This window comes from Ipomoea nil, unplaced genomic scaffold (genome assembly GCF_001879475.1).
Source record: "Ipomoea nil cultivar Tokyo-kokei standard unplaced genomic scaffold, Asagao_1.1 scaffold3069, whole genome shotgun sequence".
Lineage (NCBI taxonomy): Eukaryota > Viridiplantae > Streptophyta > Magnoliopsida > Solanales > Convolvulaceae > Ipomoea > Ipomoea nil.
In genome coordinates, this window is record NW_017619497.1 from 6642507 (window position 1) to 6663658 (window position 21152).

Consider the following 21152-nt stretch of genomic DNA (forward strand, 5'->3'; position numbering starts at 1 on the left):
TCTTGTGTATGTCAAATCTCTGAAGACTCCGGAGAGCCTGAATGGTTGTAGGCAAAAATCCTATAATGTCATTGGACCCTAAACTCAACATGTATAAGCTACTCAGATTGCCAATCTCCTCTGAAATTCGTCCCTTGATGTTACAATTTTCTAGGTCGAGATATTGGAGAGTGTGGGAGAGGTTGCCGATTGCATTTGGGAACACAGTGTTTAAAGGGTTAGATGATAACAGTAGTGTGTGGAGATATCTACAGTTTGCCAATGAAGTGATAAGGCTAAATTGAGAATCAATTGTAAGATTGTTCTCAGCCAGACTAAGATATTTGATTTGTGCTAAGTTTCCAAGGGAATTGGGAATGAAGCCTGTGAATTGGTTCGTGCTAAGTTCAAGAAGACCAAGGTTAGAAGCATTTGAGATATGGGGAGGTATAACTCCGCTAAGATAGTTTACGTCCAGGTACAGTTCTTCCAAATTGGGAAGCCAATAACCTAAAGATGTTGGAAGAGTACCTGAAAATTTATTAAATGCCAATGCTAGTAGTTCAAGTGTTGAAATATTGAAAATTCCCCACGGAATAGAACCACTAAATCCATTATCATCCAAGTCAAGAAACTGTAGCTTATCAAGGTTGCCCAGCTCTCTTGGTATTTCACCTGTCAATGTAATATTCAATTTGCCCTAGTCACGAACAAATACAGTCACTACAATAGAAATAACATATAACGTCTCACATATATATAACATCGGTTTTTGGTCAAACCGACGTCAACACGATAAATAAATTTATAATAAAAAAACACTTTAACATTAGTGGTTTTTTTATATAAAAAAAAAAATCGACGTTGTATATCACAAATAAAAAAAATAGTATATACCAACGTGGTATATTATACTCTTTTATAATTTTTTTAAAAATATTATGTGATATATGATGTCGGTTTCACTGCTGGAAATTATGAAATTTCCGACCACCTGAAAGTAATCTTAAATCAAGTTGAAAGTAAAAAGTGGTCGGAAATAGCAACAAATTAAATGTTTTTCCGGATACCAAAAGCGGTCGGAACAAGGCTTTCGACTTGATTTAAGATCACTTTCAGGTGATCGGAAATTCATAATTTCCAGTAGTGAATTTTGACATAAACCAATGTTGTATATGGTATTATTATTTTTTATTCATTAAATATATGAAGTCGGTTTTATATACCAACGTAGTATATTAAGGAATATAAAATTAGTAAATAAATGAAACGTTGTCATTTTAATATGTTTAAATTTTTTTACATAATGACGTTGGTTTTTAAAGAAAACCGATGTTGTATTTTGTTTTAATTTAAAAAATTACAACACATACAACAATGGTTTTCTTATGACCAGTTGACCCGCATGGCGCAGGTCAACTGGTCATAGAGGTGAAACTTTGAAAGAATGACCAAGGATCGAGTCTCACCAGCGGCAGTGTGGAAGCAACCTCTTAAAGTGAGGGGGTTCCTTGTGCACAGTGAGCACCGGTCTAGCCTCTATGGTTCATGGTTTTCTTATAAAACCGACGCCGTATTTAATACTCTTTTTTATTTTTATTTTTTAATTTGTGATATACTACATTGGTTAAAAAAAAAAAAAAACCGACATTGAAGTGTTATTTAAAAAAATTATATATTAATTTATCGTTTTGATGTTGGTTTTACAAAAAAACTAACGTTATATATGTTTCAAAACATGAGTTATATGCACTGTGAATATATATATTTATTAGAATTATTACATAAAAATCATTAAAATTGGTCATTTTTAAATGTTTCACATTACTCTAGTAGCTAATTGCAACTTGCAAGCACATACTGACATACTTATTACCTTCCAAGTTGTTACTATTGAGTACTAAAATCCGAAGCATATTCAATCTCGTAATCTCTCTTGGTATTTCACCTGCAAATTAAAGTTACCCAAGCTAAGTCACGAACATATACAATATCCATATGTAGTTGTCAATTGTCATGATGGAGTTTATTCCTAGATTTACATTATAATAACTTTCTTTTATTTTGCAGCTCAATAAAAAGCTGTACATGTTGAGAGCGCAAGACAATTAAAAAAAAAGAAGAGATCTTCATTCCATACCTAACAAGGAATTTTCAGTAAGTCCAAGATATTTTAGCATTGTCAAATTCTAGTTAATTGCTAGCTAAATGCAGGCACATACTTACCTTCCAAGTTGTTCTTATCGAGTATTAAAACCTGAAGCATATTCAAGCTCCCAATCTCTCTTGGTATTTCACCTGCCAATTAGAGTTACCCTTGCTAAATCATGAACAAATACAATATCCATATGTTGATTTCATAATGGAATGTATTCCTATATTTGCATTATAATAACTTCCTTTTATTTTGCAGCTCATCAATATAAAAAATGAATAAGGGTCAAATAGGCCACTCAACTGCACACCAAACTACAATTAGGCCATCAAACTAAAACACAATGCAATTGGGTCCCTGAACAATACAAAATCATGCAATTAGGTCCAAAATGACCTGTTTACCTGAAAGAGCAGATTAACAATTTTTAAAATAATTTAAAATAAAATAATTAATTAAAATAAAATAAAAAAAAAAAAACTAATCTACCAGAAGTTTGTCTCCATGGCCGCGAACCTCTGACGGTGGATTTGGTTCGTCTCTATGGCATTAAACTTTAAGAATTATAAACCAGCCAACAATCTAACATTACCAAACAATAATAGCAACAAATTCTGAAAACAAAAGCCAAAAAAAAAAAAAATACAAACGGACCTGTAAGCTATTGCCAATCATGCGGTTAACGGCATATTGCCGCCGCCACCAACTCCGACGACCTTAGTTTTGGCGGAGTCCATGGGGATGAAAGAGCAGGGAACTGAGAAACGGCGGTGCTGGAAAAGGCTCTTTCTTGGAGACGAAGAGAGGAGGCCATGGACTTTCGGTCCATGGCCGGAGACCAACCCCCGGGGGTGGATTATGGGTTTTTTTTCTTAATTTTAATTAATTATTTTATTTTAAAAATCGGTAACCTGCTCTTTCAGGTAAACAGGTCATTTTGGACCTAATTGTATGATTTTGTATTGTTCAGGGACCTAATTGCATTGTTTTTTAGTTCGATGGCCTAATTGTAGTTTGATGTGCAGTTGAGTGGCCTATTTGATCCTTATTCCTATAAAAAAATAAAAAATAAAAAAAAATTGTACATGTTGAGAGTGCAAGACAATAAAAAAAGAGGAGATTTACATTCCATACCTGACAAGGAATTCTTAGTAAGTTGAAGAGCTTGTAGCATTGAGCATTCAGCTATGCTCCTTGGAATGTTGCCATATAGCTTGTTCGCATACAAGTAAAGTTTTTCAAGCTTTTGAAGATGTGAACACATGTTTGGTGGAAGAATACCAAAGAGATGGTTGTTTGCCATGTCTAAATAAGTTAGTGTAGAAATGTTAAATATTGTTTCTGGTATTGTTCCTACAAAATCAAATCAAAAATGAGTTATATGTATAATGTATTTATTAGAATTATTAAAGAAAACCATTAAATTTATCATTTTTAAAGGTTTCACATTACTCTAATAGTCAAATGAAGGAATTGAACGTACATACCTTCTATGTTGTTATTTCTGAGATTTAAAGTACGAAGCATATTTAAGCTCCCAATCTCTCTCGGAATTATCCCGACAAAATTATTGTAACCCAACTGCAAAACTTCAAGTTCTGAGCAACCTGATAAATTCTTTGGAATATCACCACTCAACTTGTTGGAATACAAGTGAAGCACTTTGAGTCTTGTAGCATGTTGACATAGTTTCATTGGAAGAGTGCTAGAAAAGCTATTTTTGTTAAGGACCAAATTTTGTAATGTGGAAATGTTGAAGATGGTGAAGGGGATAGGCCCATCAAGTTGGTTAACTTCCAATATTAGCCATTTTGCATGCTCAAGATTGCCAATCTCCTCTGGAATTTTTCCACTAAAATTATTATAACCAAAATCTAAGTATTGTAGTCGGCGTAGGCTGGCTAACTCTCTAGGCAAATTTCCATAGAAACTGTTGTGACTTATGTTAAGAGAAACAAGAAAAGAGAGGTTGCCTAGTTGTGGAGGAAGGGTACCCACAATACCCATATTTGATATGTCTAATGCGACCACTCTATGGTGTTTGGATCCGCAAACAACTCCAATCCAGTTGCAAATAGAAGCACTGATTGACCAGTTATTTGCCAATGTATGGTTGGGACTTAAGGTGGTGTAGGATTTCAAAGAAAGAAGAGAGGATTGATCAGTGGTGATGTTGGTGGGTTGGGCGCTGGGTATGAAAGGCATTGCTAAAATGAACAAGGAGAATAGAGAAGATAACTTTCTGATCTCCATGTTAGTATGCGGGCATATATGAGAGTTGAGACAATACAGGCTAGTTAAGGTTTCCATGAATAAATACTACTAATAAATACTACCAAATCAGCTCAAGGAGTGGACTTCAATTATCTATTATTTATCTGAAGGAAAATGCATTATTGAATTGCAATAAATCCAATAATATATGACTTCAATTCATACTTCCGTATCCTACGGGTCTTTACTCTCAAGTTGACGACCCCAGGCCACTACGTATTGGCTGTATGCATGCAAGAATACAAAACATCAATTCTCATCAGCTCTAGCAAGCATGGAATTAAGTGTATGGCGGGGCAGGGACTTTATTATTAGCCCCTGCAGAAATTGGATCAGTTAGCTGGAAACACTCAGATCAGAATACAGTAACTTGTAGCCCCTGGTTACTGAACCACAACAGTCCGTCTACAGGCACCATAAATGTATCATTTTAAGTGTAAGTATTGTGTAAACATGTTATATTTTTCAGTTAAAAATTCAATAACAATTTGAGAGCCACATCTGGTAAGTCTGAAAATTTAAAACAAAACGTTACAAAATCACTATACTCAAGAATATTATATTAACTCGTATAAATGTTTGGAGAGGTTGGACTAGGTCAAGACTGGACCATTCCTGCTGGGCAAATTATTGCGTACACCTCCTTTAATTTGCTTTCAAGTTTCAACTACTTTCATGGATTTGGCCTACAACTAACCTTTCATCTTGTATTTATTTATTGCTCACCAATTGAGAGTAAAGCGAGTTTGAAGGAAACTTATCTTAGTTGACTCTTAAGTCTTGTAGCATAGAGATCGTCACGGTGCAGTTTGAATTCTACGTTCAATTTGAATTAAATCGTGTATTGTAAGAACCCGGCCTACCTAAATTGGAACTGTATAGATGGTTTTGATTCCAGTTCACAATTATAATGCAAAATTTTTGTGAGTTGCCCTCAGCTAACTGTATAGAGGGTGTGCAAGGGTAAATCACTAAAATATCTATGTATGAGTAGCTTAACTAGGTTGCTGTTAAAAATCGAACCCGTGATTATTCAAATGCGAGGAGTGTGTTTGATTGACGGGCCCTCCTTCCAGACTAGTACATACAATTTTACCTTCAAATTTAATGGCTTACTACCAAAGTTGGTACTAGAGAAATAAATCTAATTAAAATTTCAACCACCAAGTATTCAATATATGGTCAAAATCATTGGTTATCGTCTGTCCTCCATAACTCCATTCACATGCTCTTCTTTTGCTTGAATTTCGGGTGAAAATGATGCAAGCAATTACTTTGGTAAAATAACATAAAATAACAAATATGATTGCTATTAGGGGAGAGTCTGGTGAGGATGTGTGTTGACGGATAGTGGATGAAGTAAAAAAAAATAAAATAAAAAAATTGTGCTAATTTAAACAAAATAACGTTATTTTGAATTAAGGTCCACAATGTAATATTGAAAAAGTTCTTCTTTTTTTTTTTTTAATTTTTTTAAAGAGCATTGCAATTGTATATTTTTGGTCCAACAGAAAACTAGAGATCTTAGAGAGTTATATAGGAGCTGAGGTAAATAAAGTTTAAAATATGCACAAGGCAACAAAACGAACTGTTACGACTAAATGATTTGGATCATTTTTCTTTCTTATGCTCTGTATTTCAAAACAACTGCAAATGATGTTATTCCACTTGTGTACAAAAAGTCTATCTGCTGCATTTTATTTCCATTTTCAGGAAATATACATTAAGAGATGCTATATAATGTATATATACATGCTACTTCAGTTTTTGCATAAATGATAAACTATAGAAAATAGGTAAATCACACTAAAAAAAATCCCATATGACGAGTTTGATACGAAAATCATACTTTACTCAGCTTCTTGGCCATCCCTTTCAGGTACAAATTAAATATGTAACTTTTTTTTCTATATTCTTGGTGCAACACAAAACTAGAGAGCTTATAAGAGGCAAATAAATTAAATTTAGGTGTATAAATATGCAGAAAGCTACAAACAGAACTGTCACATTTAATTTGCATTTTAAACAAAGATATACAATATGATATGCTATGCATACTATTTCAAGTTCTTGCATACAGCGAAACAAGTTTAACTTTGATCTTTTCCAATACTGGTAACGCATCCTTGATGGCCATCCTCTCTCGAGGGGATTCTGCTGAGCATTTCAAGCCTACCTCAAAAATAGCCAACGCACATTGCAATTTTTCATCGTACCTTTCTTCATCCGGTCTAAGTAAATTTGGGTCTATAATCTGACCTATATTTGTAGGAAATGCATTGTACACCCAACTTTTTAGACTTAAATCTTCATTGAACATTTCATCTGTAGGCTGAGTCCTTGTGAAAACTTCAAGCAACATGATACCAAAACTGTACATATCACTACGCGTGGACACAAGACCTTCTTGTCCATACTCTAGAAGCAGGGCAAAATTAAATAGGATACAACCATAAGAAATGCATAATGTTATGTGATGAATGTTGTTAAAACCAAATCCAAAAAGTGAAAAAAAAAAAAAAAAAAAACTAAAACATTTACCTGGAGCAATGTAACCAAATGTTGCTAAGGTGTTTGTAATGTCAATAGAATTCCCATCTTCTAAGAGCTTTGCAACGCCAAAGTCACTAAGATGTCCCACCATATCAGCATCTATTAAGACATTGCCGGGTTTCAAGTCGCAATGGATAACAGGTTTGGAGTAACCATTGTGAAGATATTCCAAAGCCGATGCTATATCGATCATTATACCCACTCTTTGTATCATATCCAAGAAATAATTGTGAGAATATAACCACTTTTGCAGACTTTCATTAGGCATGTACTCTAGCACCAATGCTTTGAAATCCAAGTTGGAGCAACTGCCAAGAACCTTTGTAAGATTTCTGTGACGAATGTTGCGTAAAACTTCACATTCAGCCTCAAAACTCCTACTTGCACCTTCATTTAGCAAACGAAAAACCTTTACAGCCACATGCATCCCATTTGCTAAAGTCCCTTTATAAACCGACCCGAAGCTACCGAGACCTAACAAGTTGCTTTCTTCGAATCCATTTGTTGCCCGTTGGAGTTCATAATACGAAAATCTTGCCGGTGTTATTGTGGACAACAAGTCAAGTTCACTGGGAAGCTCTCTCATGCGCTTCTTGAAAATTAAGTATACACCGATAGAGACAATAAACACTACAAGAATTGTCAACGAGACAAGTACAAACAGAACCACTCTGTTGCTCTTTGAAGTACGCGGAGTATTGGCAGGACAAGGTGGGACATGCATTCGAGGAGTACCACATAGACCATCATTTGACAAGAATGATTCATAGGTGAAGTTGGCAAAAGGGCCTCTATTCGGAATCTCTCCAGTTAATCTGTTGTATGAAATATTTAAATAATTCATGCTCTTAAGTCCCTCCAATGACTTGGGAATCGTTCCTGACAAATTATTATCAGAAAGATCTAAAGAATGTAGATCCAGGACTTTGCCAAATGTGTCAGGAATAGAACTTTGGATTGCATTATGAGCCACAAAGAAGTTCATTAACGATGTCAAACCTCCAATGGTACTGGGAATTTCCCCGGATAGTTTGTTATGTGAGAGATCAATATGTATTGCCGTTTTTGCATTCCCGATTTCTTGAGGTAGAGAACCCCTCAAGTTATTGGAACGCAAATCCAGCTTGAAAAGATTTTGAAGGCTCCATAGGATGGGAGGGAAGATAGTGAATTCATTTTCACATAGATTGATCTCTCTCAGGGAAGAAATATTCCCTAAACAATCTGAGATTGGACCTAAAAATTTATTTTGGCCTAAACCTATCCTAAACAAATTTCTTAGTCCACAGACCACATCTGGAAATGACCCTCTTAATATGTTGTCTGATATGCTGAACCTCTGAAGACTTTGAAGAGCCTGAATGGTTGTAGGCAAAAATCCTATAATGTCATTGGACCTTAAAATCAACTTGTATAAGCTGCTTAGATTGCCAATCTCCTGTGGAATTCGTCCTCTAATGTTACAACTTGCTACACGGAAAATTTGGAGAGTGGTGGAGAGGTTGCCGATTGCATTTGGGAGCACGACGTTTAAAGGGTTAGATGACAATGCTAAGATTTGGATGTATCTACACTTTGCCAATGAAGTTATAAGGCTAAATTCAGGATCAGTTGTTAGGTTGTTTGAATACAACCTTAGAATTTGGAGTTTTGCCAAGTTTCCAAGGGAATTTGGAATGAAGCCTGAGAATTGGTTATTGCTAAGATCAAGACTAACAAGGTTGGAAGCATTTGAGATTTGGGCAGGTATAACTCCTCTAATATAGTTTGTGCCAAGGTTTAGGTATTCTAAATTAGGAAGGGAATGACCTAAAAATGTTGGAAGAGTACCTGAAAGGTTATTTACTACAAGTGATAGTGATTTGAGTGTTGACATATTGAAGATTTCCCATGGAATGGAACCACTTAATCTATTTATCGACAATCGAAGAATTTCTAATTTATCAAGATTCTCTAACTCTTTTGGTATTTCACCTGTCAATTCAAGTTACCCAAGCCAAGTCATGTAGATTGAACAAATACAATATCCACATGTAATTGTCATGATGGAGTCTGTTACAAGATTTACATTATAATATCTTTCTTTTATTTTGCAGCTCATATCAATAAAATAAAAAATAAAATAAAATAAATTACTACACCTACTCTCACTTCTTGCTCCCAACTTCTACTCCCTCTCATAAATTTTTGATATAGACACTTTCTCTGGGACTCACATGATGAAAATATCCTACTATTGTTTTTCACAATGGAATAAAAATGAGGGAGTAAATTTGAGAGTAATAGTAGAACTCTAAAAAAAAATGCAAGTTGAGAGTGCATTACAATTAAAAATAAGAGCTTAATTGTCCATACCTTCTAACTTGTTACTGAGTCATATAGAGTGTATATGTATTTAGAATTTTTTTTTTTTTTTGAAAACGTATATGTATTTAGAATATAATTATTACAGAAAACCGTTAATTTTTTCTAGTAGCCAAATCCAAGAACATACATACCTTCTAACTTGTTATTGTCGAGGTTTAAAATCTGAAGCACATTTAAGCTCCCAATCTCTCTTGGAATTGTCCCGACAAAATTGTTATAACCAAAATTTATGTATTGTAGTTGGTGTAGGCTAGCTAACTCTCTAGGCAAATTTCTATAGAAACTATTGTGGCTTATGTTAAGAGAAACAAAAAATGAGAGGTTGCCTAATTGTGGAGGAAGAGTATCCACAATACCCATATTTGATATGTCTAATGCGACCACTCTATGGTGTTTGGATCCGCAAACAACTCCAATCCAGTTGCAAATAGAAGCACTGATTGACCAGTTGTTTGCCAATGTATGGTTGGGACTTAAGGTGGTGTAGGATTTCAAAGAAAGAAGAGAGGACTGATCAATGGTGATGTTGGTGGGTATAGCGTAGGGTATGAAAGTCATTGCTAAAAACAACAAGGATAATAATAGAGAAGATAACTTTCTGATCTCCATGTTAGTATGGATGAAAGGTGAGATTAGGTCTGTATATTTGTATGAATTCTAAATACTGTTGGGTGAAGAAGAAAATTGGGTTGGTGAAGCTGGATGAGAGATCCAAAGTGATGTGTTGGGATGGGAATGGACGAGCAAGAAAGTCTAAAGTTTATGGCTTTTTTGTCGCCACTGTCATCTATATTCATTACTCAAACTAACTCTTTCTTCTTTACTTATTTATATTAGTATTTTCTTATAATTTTTTGTCGCACACTGTCATCTATATATCTTGGTTGGCCCCAAATCAGCTCAACGAGTGGACTTCAATTATCTATTATTTATCTTAAAGAAAATGCATTATTGCAATAATATATATATCACTTCATATTTTCGTAGGAGGTCTTGATCTGACTCTCCAGTCCACGACCCCACTATATGACTTGTATTGGCTGTATGCAAGAATACAACATATCAATTCTCTCCTTAATTGATTGGTATGGTGTTCATAATCAGCTCTAACATACCTTTCACATATGGATCGGAGCATGCCTTAGATATTATCTCCTTTACTTTTGTATCTCAGCTTAGCCCCAGAAATTGGAAGCATGATGGTGCAATTATGGCCGTTGGTTTAACAGGGGATGGGGATCAGTTACCTGGAAACACTCAAGAGGCTTAATGATTTTGCACCAGAGGTCCTTTGCCTTTGGTAGCAATTCCAAATTTTGTTTTAGATTATTATTTTTGTCATTTAACATCCGAGATTATTATTATTTTTGGACATTTTTAGTCATTCTCATGACTTTTCTATTTGTAGCAGTGTTGCAAAAATCACGCATACCCTTATTATTTGACCAATTAAATTTTTCCAGTGAGATTTGTCCGGTAATTTGGCTGGCGTGACCAAAATTGATATAAATTGTATAGTCAAGGTACTAAATTAACATTTTTGAAAATAAAGTGTTGAAATTAACACAACTCCAATAGTCGGTGGACCAAAATTGAAATTTTCTCTAGCATATCGTGAATGTAACTTCTTTAGTGACTACTTGTTTGGAACACAAAATGCCATTACGTGTCAACCTTATTTGAGAGATGTATTCACTATAATCTAAAATTAAAGGATTAAAAATGATTTTTTTTTTCTTTAGGATAAAGGTTAAATGGACCTTTGAATTATAAATGAAATAACAATTAAATCATTAAAATATAAAAAGCTACAATTGAAGAGCAATCCTTAACTGATTATTTAAATTAGAGTTAATTTCTAAAATGTCCTCCAACTATATATGACCTTTTTTCAAATTAGTTTTTTGACTTTTAATTGCATTCAAAGTGATCCTCCAACTATTGAATGTTAAGCTAAAATGGTCATCAGTTAGTTTTGGTGTTAAGTGGGTGTTAATTAAAATGAAGGGCAAACTAGTAATTCAAGTTTTGCACTCTAATTTAAAGCAATTTGTCACCCCCTTTTCTTGTACTTTGAGACTTGTACGTTGCTGAATAAAATAATTCAATATGTTAGGATTTTCACAGGTTGCATTATTGCAATCCAAGACTCTGGCCAACAATAGGGATAAGAATAAGATAGCTAAGTTAAATGCTATGTAGAATTTAAGCATATTAGTAGAAAATTTTTGAACATTTATGTATTGTAACGATCATATTTAAATATTAAAATTTTAAAACAGAATTCTGGAAAGAAGATGCAGCTGAAGAAGACGACCAAGTAAATGACAAAATAGGATTTCTGCACATATATAAACTGTATCTGCTGCATTTTATTTCCACTTTAAAGAAAGATACAATAGGAGGTGCTAATACATTGCATACTACTCTAAGTACTTGCATACAGGGAAAGAAGTTGGGCTTTGATCTTTATCAATGCTGATAAGGCATCTTTCACATTCATCCTCTCTCGAGGGACTTTGTTGAACATTTCATGCCTATCTCAAAGATAGCTGACACACACTGCAACTTTTCATCATACTTTTCTTCATTTGGTCCAAGTAAATTTGGGTCTATAATCTGACTTGTATTTGTAGGAAGTGCATTGTGAACCCAACTTCTCAAGTTTAAATCTTCACTGAACATTTCATCTCCAGGCTGAGTCTTCGTGAAAACTTCAAGCAACATAATGCCAAAGCTGTACATATCGCTACGTGTGGATACAAGACCTTCCTGTCCATATTCTAGGAGTGCAAATTTTGATAGGAAACCATTAGAAATGCATAATGTTATGTGATGAATGTTAAAATCAAATCGAGAAAGTTAAAAAACTGAAACATCTACCTGGAGCAATGTAACCAATTGTTGCTAAGGTGTTTGTAATGGCAATGGAATTCCCATCTCCCAAGAGCTTTGCAACACCAAAGTCACTCAAATATCCCACCATATCAGCATCTATTAACACATTACTGGGTTTCAAGTCGCAATGGATAATAGGATTGAAGTAACCATAGTGGAGATATTCCAAAGCAGATGCCACATCTATCATTATACTCACTCTTTGTATCATGTCCAAGAAATAACCGTGAGAATGCAGCCACTTATGTAAACACCCATTGGGCATATACTCTAGCAGCAATGCTTTAAAATTCAAGTTGGAACAACTGCCAAGGACCTTTGTGAGATTTCTGTGACGAATGCTGCGTAAAACCTCACATTCGCTGTCAAAACTCCTATGTGAACCTTCATGTTCCAAACGGAAAACCTTGTTAGCTACGTGCATCCCATTTGTTAAAATCCCTTTATAAACTGATCCGAAGCTTCCACTACCTAGCGAGTTGCTTTCATCAAACCCATTTGTTGCCCGTTGGAGTTCATAGTACGAATATCTTGCTGGAGTTGTTTCTGACAGAAAGTTTGCTTCATCTGGAACCTCCCTGTCGTGCCTCTTGAAGATGCATAGCACAGAAATAGAGGCAATTAGCACTATAAGAACTGCCAACGAGACAAGTACAATAAGAACCACTCTGTTCTTGTTTGATTGATGGGCAGGGCAAGGTGGGACATGCATCCGAGGAGTACCACTACATAGACCATCATTCCCCAAGAATGATTCATAAGTGTAGTTGACAAAAGGGCCTCCACTCGGAATTTCTCCGGTTAATTTGTTGTAAGAAACATTGAAATAGTTCATACTTATAAGTCCCTCCAATGACTTGGGAATTATTCCGGAGATTTTATTATCGGAAAGATCCAAAGAATGTAGATCCAAGAGTTTGCCAAATGTGTCAGGAATAGAACCATGGATTGTGTTATGAGCCACAGAAAAATTCATCAACTCTGTCAAACCTCCAATACTATTCGGAATTTCTCCGGATAGTTTGTTATTTGAGAGATCAATAAGTATTGCGGTCTTTGCATTTCCAATTTCTCGAGGTAGAGAACCGCTTAAGTTATTCGAATGCAAGTCGAGCCTCAAAAGATTTTTAATGCTCCATAGACTAGCAGGGAAGGCAGTGAATTCGTTTTCATACAGATAGATCTCTCTCAAGGAAGAAATGTTCCTTAAACAATCCGAGATTGGACCTGAAAATTTATTTTTTCCTAAATCTATCCAAAACAATTTCTGTAGTTCACAAATCACATCTGGAAATGATCCTATTAATCTGTTCTCTGGTATGCCGAATGCCTGAAGACTCTGAAGAGCCTGAATGGTTGTAGGCAAAAATCCTAAAATGTCATTGGACCCTAAATCCAACAGATATAAGCTACTCAGATTGCCAATCTCCTCTGAAATTCGTCCCTTGATGTTACAATTTTCTAGGTGGAGAAATTGGAGAGTGTGGGAGAGGTTGCCGATTGCATTTGGGAGCACAACGTTTAAAGGGTTAAATGACAATGTTAAGATTGTGATGTATCTACAGTTTGCCAATGAAGTTATAAGGCTAAATTGAGGATCAGTTGTTAGGTTGTTGAAATGCAGTGTTAGAAAATCGAGTTTTGCTAAGTTTCCAAGGGAATTTGGAATGAGGCCTGTGAATTGGTTCTCGGAAAGTTCAAGACTAACAAGATTGGAAGCATTTGAGATGTGGGGAGGTATAACTCCTCCAATATAGTTTCTTCCAAGGTATAAGTATTCTAAACTAGGAAGGGAATGACCTAAAAATGTTGGAAGAGTACCTGAAAGGTTATTTACTGCAAGGGATAGTCCTATGAGTGTTGACATATTGAAGATTTCCCACGTAATGGAACCACTTAATTCATTTATCTCCAATACAAGATACTCTAGTTTATCAAGGTTGCCCAACTCTTTTGGTATTTCACCTGCATGCATGCCAATTCAAGTTACTGAAGCTAAGTCATGAACAAATACAATATCAAAATATAATTGTCATGATGGAGTGTATTCCTAGATTTACATTATAATTCTTTATTTTAATTTTGCACCTGATAAAAAATTGTATGTGTTGAGATCAGAGTGCAGAACAATTAAAAAAAAAAAAAAAAAAGAGCTCAATTTTCCATACTTGACAAAAGATTTGTGATGAATGTCTAAAACTAATGCTTTTTCCTTGCACATTTTGGTATTTTTACTTGTTAATCACTATATTATTGAGCCAATTTGGTAACTTATGGAATGATTGTTTGTGCTTAGGTGACTTGACAAGAAAATGATGTTTTGAGCCAAACATTGAGTTATTTGATCAAGATTTCAAGTCATCATAGCATGAGGATATTTTTGTGAGGCAAAATGAAGAAAAGAAGATTGAACAACACTCTTCCATGTGCCAAATATTTGTGACTTAGTGGTCTTGATGATATAGGCAATTCAAAGCAAAGGCAAAGCAAAAGATAGTAAGGTGGCATTTCTCGCCCAGATTGACGCAGTCTCCGTATTTTGACCATATCTCGGTCTAGGAATGTCCAAATCAAGTGATTTTTATATCATTGGAAAGATAACTTCAAGGGCTACAACTTTGATGAAGACCACAAAGGCTAATTCAAACGTTTCAAGGGTGAAAATATTCCTAGAAGATGGACTCTGTGCACAGGCAGTGCACACTGCCAGTGGCCACGGGTGTGGCCAAGGCCGTGGCCACACCCGTGGCCACTGGGCAGTGTGCCCTGCATTTCTGGCCACGGGTGAAGCCACGCCCGTGGCCAGCTCTCTGCAACACATAGCAGCCCGTTTTTGCTCATTTAAAAGGGGATTTTTCACCCCAAAAACACATCTTTCATTCTCCTTTCATTTCTCTAGTTAGGGTTAGTTTAGAATAGCTTAGATTAGTGTAGATTTGTGTTTCCTTTCCATTTCCAAGCTCAAGAACATTGCAAATCTTGGATTTCAAGGCTTCAATAGAGAAGTTTTCTTATTCATCTCTTCTCTTTACTTTTCATCTATGCTTTCAATTTCTCTTTTAATATTGTGTATCTATTGTTATATTATGAGTAGCTAAGTGTTTTGGGACTAGGATTTGGTTTGATTTCTTGCTATTGATGCCTATTTGAGATGTATTGCATAAAGAGGATTATTTGGGTGATCTAGGGTTGTTGTGTGAAATGAGTTTGTTGAGAAATTTGTGTATGATTCTTGGATCCCAATTATATGCTTCATTTGGAGTGTGTTTGTTGCTACGAGAGTAGTGCTTGTACACTAGCCACACATTCACACACTTAATGCCCAATACGAGAGTATTTCGGGTGTTAAGGAGAATTAATCTTTGCCTTGTGTTCTTGTTTGGGCATCCTTGGGTTGAATTACCACAAGAGTGGAGTTTAATGTGAGGTTGCAAGTCCAAATAGCTACGAGAGTAGTATTTGGACACTTTTGTGCATCTCACTTACCCTATGCCTTGTTTAATTCTCTAATCTTGAGTACAATATTTGGCATCTTAGCTTGAATCAACCAAGTCCCGGTCCTTTGTTTTACTTGTCTTATTTGTTATTAGCTTAATTTTATCAAACCATCTCCTTATCGATAGGTCTAGCTTCTAAAAGGGTAGTTTTAGCTTGTGCTTAACTCCACTTTACATCAATTCCTAACATTACAAGAGCCATCTCCAGTGGAACGATATCTAAACTCTATACTGTGATTTGATACTTGATGGATGTATGAAAAATGTCCTCATCAATTTGCCACCAAAATCAAGATTCTCTAGAATTGTCAAATTCTAATCTGTCTTGACATCAACCCATTTAATTGATTCTCCCACATATAAAGGTGTTTAAGTGAAGAGCATTCACCTATACTCTTTGGAATGTTACCATATAGCTTGTTCGTATACAAGTATAGTTTTTCAAGGTTTGAAGGTGTGAAAACATGTTTGGAGGGAGAATAACAAATAGGCTATTGTTTTCCATGCTTATAATTGTTATGTTAGAAATATTAAATATTGTTTCAGGTATTATTCCTGTAAAATTAAAACATGAGTCATATGTAGTGTATATGTATTTAGAATTATTATAGAAAACTGTTAAATTTGATCATTTTCAAAGATTTCACAATACTCCAGTAGCCAATGCAGGAACATACATTACCTTCTAAGTTGTTATTATCAACTCTTAAAATCTGAAGCATATTCAAGCTCTCAATCTCTCTTGGTATTTCACCTGCCAATTCAATTTACCCAAGCTAAGTCACGAACAAATATGATACCAATACGTTGTTGTAGCTCAATAAAACATTGTACATGTTGCGGGTGCAAGACAATTAATTTAAAAGAAGAGATCTATCCTTCATACCTGACAATGAATTCTCAGCAAGTTCAAGATCCTTTAGCATTGTCAAATTTCCAATATGTCTTGGCAACGACCCATTTAGTTGATTACCCCACATATAAAGGTATTTAAGCGAAGAGCATTCACCTATGCTCCTTGGAATGTTGCCATATAGCTTGTTCTTATACAAGTAAAGTTCTTCAAGCTTTTGAAGATGTAAACACATGTTTGGTGGAAGAATACCAAACAGACTGTTGTTTTCCATGCTTATATATGTTAGTGTAGAAATGTTAAATATTGTTTCAGGTATTGTTCCTACAAAATTAAAACATGAGTCATAAATAGGGTGTATGTGTTTAGAATTATTACTAAAAATTATTAAATTTGATCGCTATATTTTCATAGGTTTCGCATTACTCTAATAACTAAATACGTACAGGAACATACCTTCAAACTTGTTACCACCCAGTTTTAAAATCTGAAGCATATTTAAGCTCCCAATCGCTTTTGGAATTGTCCCAATAAAATTGTTGTAAGCCAATCGCAATTGTTCAAGTTCTGAGCAACTTGATAAATTCTTTGGAATATAACCACTCAACTTGTTTAAAGACAGGCGAAGCACTTTGAGTCTTGTAGCATGTTGACAGAGCTTCATCGGAAGAGAGCCAGATAAGCTATTTTCGTTGAGGACCAAATTTTGTAATGTGGAAATGTTGAAGATGGTGAAGGGGATAGGACCATCAAGTTGGTTAACTTCCAATATTAGCCATTTTGCATTCTCAAGATTGCCAATCTCCTCTGGAATTTTTCCACTAAAATTATTATAACCAAAATCTATGTACTGTAGCCGATGTAGGCTAGCTAACTCTCTAGGCAAATTTCCATAGAAACTGTTGTGACTTATGTTAAGAGAAACAAGAAAAGAGAGGTTGCCTAATTGTGGAGGAAGGGTACCCACAATACCCATATTTGATATGTCTAATGCGACCACTCTATGGTGTTTGGATCCGCAAACAACTCCAATCCAGTTGCAAATAGAAGCACTGATTGACCAGTTATTTGCCAATGTATGGTTGGGACTTAAGGTGGTATAGGATTTCAAAGAAAGAAGAGAGGATTGATCAGTGGTGATGTTGGTGGCTAAGGCGCTGGTTATGAAAGGCATTGCTAAAATGAAGAAGGATAGTAGAGAAGATAGGTTTGTGATCCCCATGTTAGTATGCATATATGACAATTGATACATACAGGCTAAGGTTTCCATGAATAAATACTACTTGCACGGCACCATATAATATGTACTGAACGAGTGGACTTCAATTATCTATCATTTATCTTAATGAAAATGCATTATTGCAATAATATATGACTTCATATATGCTTTTGTATCCAACGGGTCTTCACTCAGCTCTCCAGTTCACGACCCCACTATATATATGAGCTGTACGTATTGGGTGTATGCATGCATGCAAGAATACAAAATATCAATTCTCCTGAATTAATTGCTACGGTGTTCGTAATCTATCAGCTCTAGCATGGATGCCTTTCGGTCTATGGCAGGGACTTTAGCCCCAGAAATTGGAAATTGGAAATTGGATCAGTTAGCTGGAAACACTCCAACCACACTCAGAGGCTTAATGAATTTTATTAATATTTTCTTCAGCATACAACAAGCTGAAAATTAAAGTCAGATATATAGGTACTTTAATTTCTGTTGGTGACATACAAAGCTATTGAATATTGTAGTGGGTTAGGTGAAAAAACTTGTGTAGAACGATGTCATTTTTTACGGTAATCCACACAATTGTAGTCCACACAATAACTATTGAGTACGATATTCGAAGGATTGCAGATGGTATTAACTCCTGTAAATACTAAGAAGTAGAATACCGAAATGTTTTGAGAGGTTGGACTAGGTCAAAACTGGACCACTCCTTTAATTTGCATTCAAGGATTTGGCCTTAAATACCTTTCAGCTTGTATTTATTTATTTATTCATTGCGAAAACAGACGCGATTTCACCATCTGAGAGTAAAGCGAGTTTGAAAGAAACATATGTTAGTTGACTCTTTAAGTCCTGTAGCTTAGAGATCACCACCGTTCAATTCAAATCATCCAATTTGAATTAAAGTGTGTATTGTAGGAACTGAACTTAAATTGGAACCATATAGACGGTTTTGGTTCAGAACCAGAATCCAAAACATTCCAGCTCTGGTCCATAATATATATTAGGAACCGAAATGGTAGGTTATGGTTCAAAAGAATCAAAACCATAAAAAACAAAAAAAAAAAAAATTAAAATTTGACTATAACAATTATTTTATTTTTTTAGTTTAACTTTAAAGTTTAAATATTTGATATAACTATTTAAAAAAAAAATTAGAATGAGAAAATTCTAAAAAAATTGATGAATTTAGACTATTTTAAAAATAAAAAATATAATTTATATATAAAAAAAAAGGGTTCGACTGACAGTAAATTGAAATCGCCGGTTCGAATTCACCATTTTCCAGAATCGAAAATGCCAGTTCGAAACCATAACCGAACTGTAATGGTCACCTCTATTTAGCCTACCATTTAGTCGACAAATAAATCGCTCAACTTCTCATTAGGTGGGAGGACTAGTGCATGATGCTCACAAGAAGTTCACCATATTGAGTCTAACTCAGTTGATTCTTGAGTAGTTGATTGTGAACAAGGGCATATGATCGAATCTTGGCAGCCATAATGTGAGAGTTGCACTTAATGTGGTTCATTATAGACATCAGCTGATATTAGTCCTCTAATAACAACTGGGGCAGGCAAGGAAAATGTTATTTAGTCACAATATCTAATTTATTTAGGGTGTGTTTGGTTCACATGAGAATCGGAATCGGATTGGATTCAAATACTTGATAATGGTAATGGGTTTTGGTGAAAGTATTTTACTTGTTTGGTAATAGGGTGAAATGAGAATGATTATCAAAAATAGTAATGATTTTGGTGAAACCCTTATAAAATAAGGAATGAATTTTTCAATTAATAGGGTATTCTAAACTCATAGTAGTGTTTTAAAAACAAGTAAACCAAACAATAACAATCACTTTCATACCCATTTCTGAGTGCTAAACCTGTCAACCAAACACACCCTTAGGGGGCGTTTGGTTCAGGTTATATAAGATGATTTGTTTGGTAATATAAGATTCACATGCACTACTGAAAATTATTGAATTTCCAACCACCTGAAAGTGATCTTAAATCAAGTTGAAAGCAAAAAGTGGTCGGAAATAGCAACAAGAGTTTTTCCGGATACCAAAAGTGGTCGGAACAAAGTTTTCTACTTGATTTAAGATCACTTTCAGGTGGTCGGAAATTTCAGAATTTTCAATAGTGATGTTTGGTTCAGGTTATGTAACTTTCCTAGGGAATGTCAAATAACCTCCGTATTAAGTTTATAGCTATTGGATGAGAATGTGAGATACCCTCCAATTTCTTAGTTAATCTCACATTCCCCTGTCTTATTACTAATGTTGGACTTATTGACGTTTTAATCAATTTATCTTATTACCATTGTCTTATTTACATATCTTAATTTTAAACCATTCACATCAATCTAATATTCCCTAAGGTAATCTAACATTCCGTGAACCAAACGCCCCCTTAATTTTCTTTAATTTCCCCACACCGCTAATAGATTTTGATCTTCGCTATGGCTTACTTCAAATAATAGATTTTTTTTTTTTTTTTTTTTTCATGAATGCAATAGTCCGATGGATAGCGGTATTCCTCTTAGAATAGTCAATTAGAGTGTGCTCAAATTTTATTCCTACTAATTTAATGATGTGTATATATATATGGTGGGAATTAATTTGATGCAAAGAAAGCGAAAGGTTGCAAGACTTTTCAAATAGAAATTAGCTGGAAAAATTGGAGAGAGGCCAAAACAATTAATAATAATGGAAAATGACACTTTTTCTCATGAATTATATGTTAATAGTGTTTTTTTGTCCAAATTAATAATGTATTTACATTTATCCCCTTAATTATTTTAAAAGTGGTGTTTTCTCCCTTCTCTGTTAAATGAATTTTTGAATTGTTAAAAATAAGAGTAAAATATGTATTTCAAGTTATTTTTGTCTCCAACAAATTATTTCTTATATATGACAATTAGAATAAATGTAAAAAAAAAAACTATTTGCAAATATTATAATTATAATTTTAAACTAATACTACTATACTAGTAATAGAATTAAGACTTGAACACAAATTTAGAAGTAATAATTACTTGTGTTTAAATCTTAATTATGTTGCTAGCATTATCTTAAATTTATAATTATAATATTTTCAAATATTGTTTGTTGTTTTTCGCTTTTATTTTGATTTTCACATATAAGCAATAATTTGTTAGAAAAGACAAATAAATGAAATACTTATTTTGCTCTTAATGAAAATGGTAATGTGGAACCATAAACCATTCATGAGAAAAAAGTGTTATACGCAGATAATTCAAGGATAAAATTTGATATTTTCCCTAATATAATAATAATAATGTAGAGAAAGGGAAAGCTTGAGAGATTTTTTAAATTAGAAA

General features: G+C 34.4%; 1 protein-coding gene across 1 annotated transcript in view; it reads right to left on the reverse strand.

Moving 5' to 3' along the window:
- Positions 1-21152, reverse strand: part of LOC109165085 — a 137369-nt gene that overhangs the window by 52021 nt on the left and 64196 nt on the right. Inside the window, exons 13-15 of the mRNA XM_019313702.1 lie at positions 16406-16477; positions 3269-3487; positions 2206-2277 (exon numbers count right to left, since the gene is read on the reverse strand). Of these exons, the coding sequence (XP_019169247.1) occupies positions 2206-2277; positions 3269-3487; positions 16406-16477 (363 nt within the window). The remainder of the gene's footprint in view (positions 1-2205; positions 2278-3268; positions 3488-16405; positions 16478-21152) is intronic.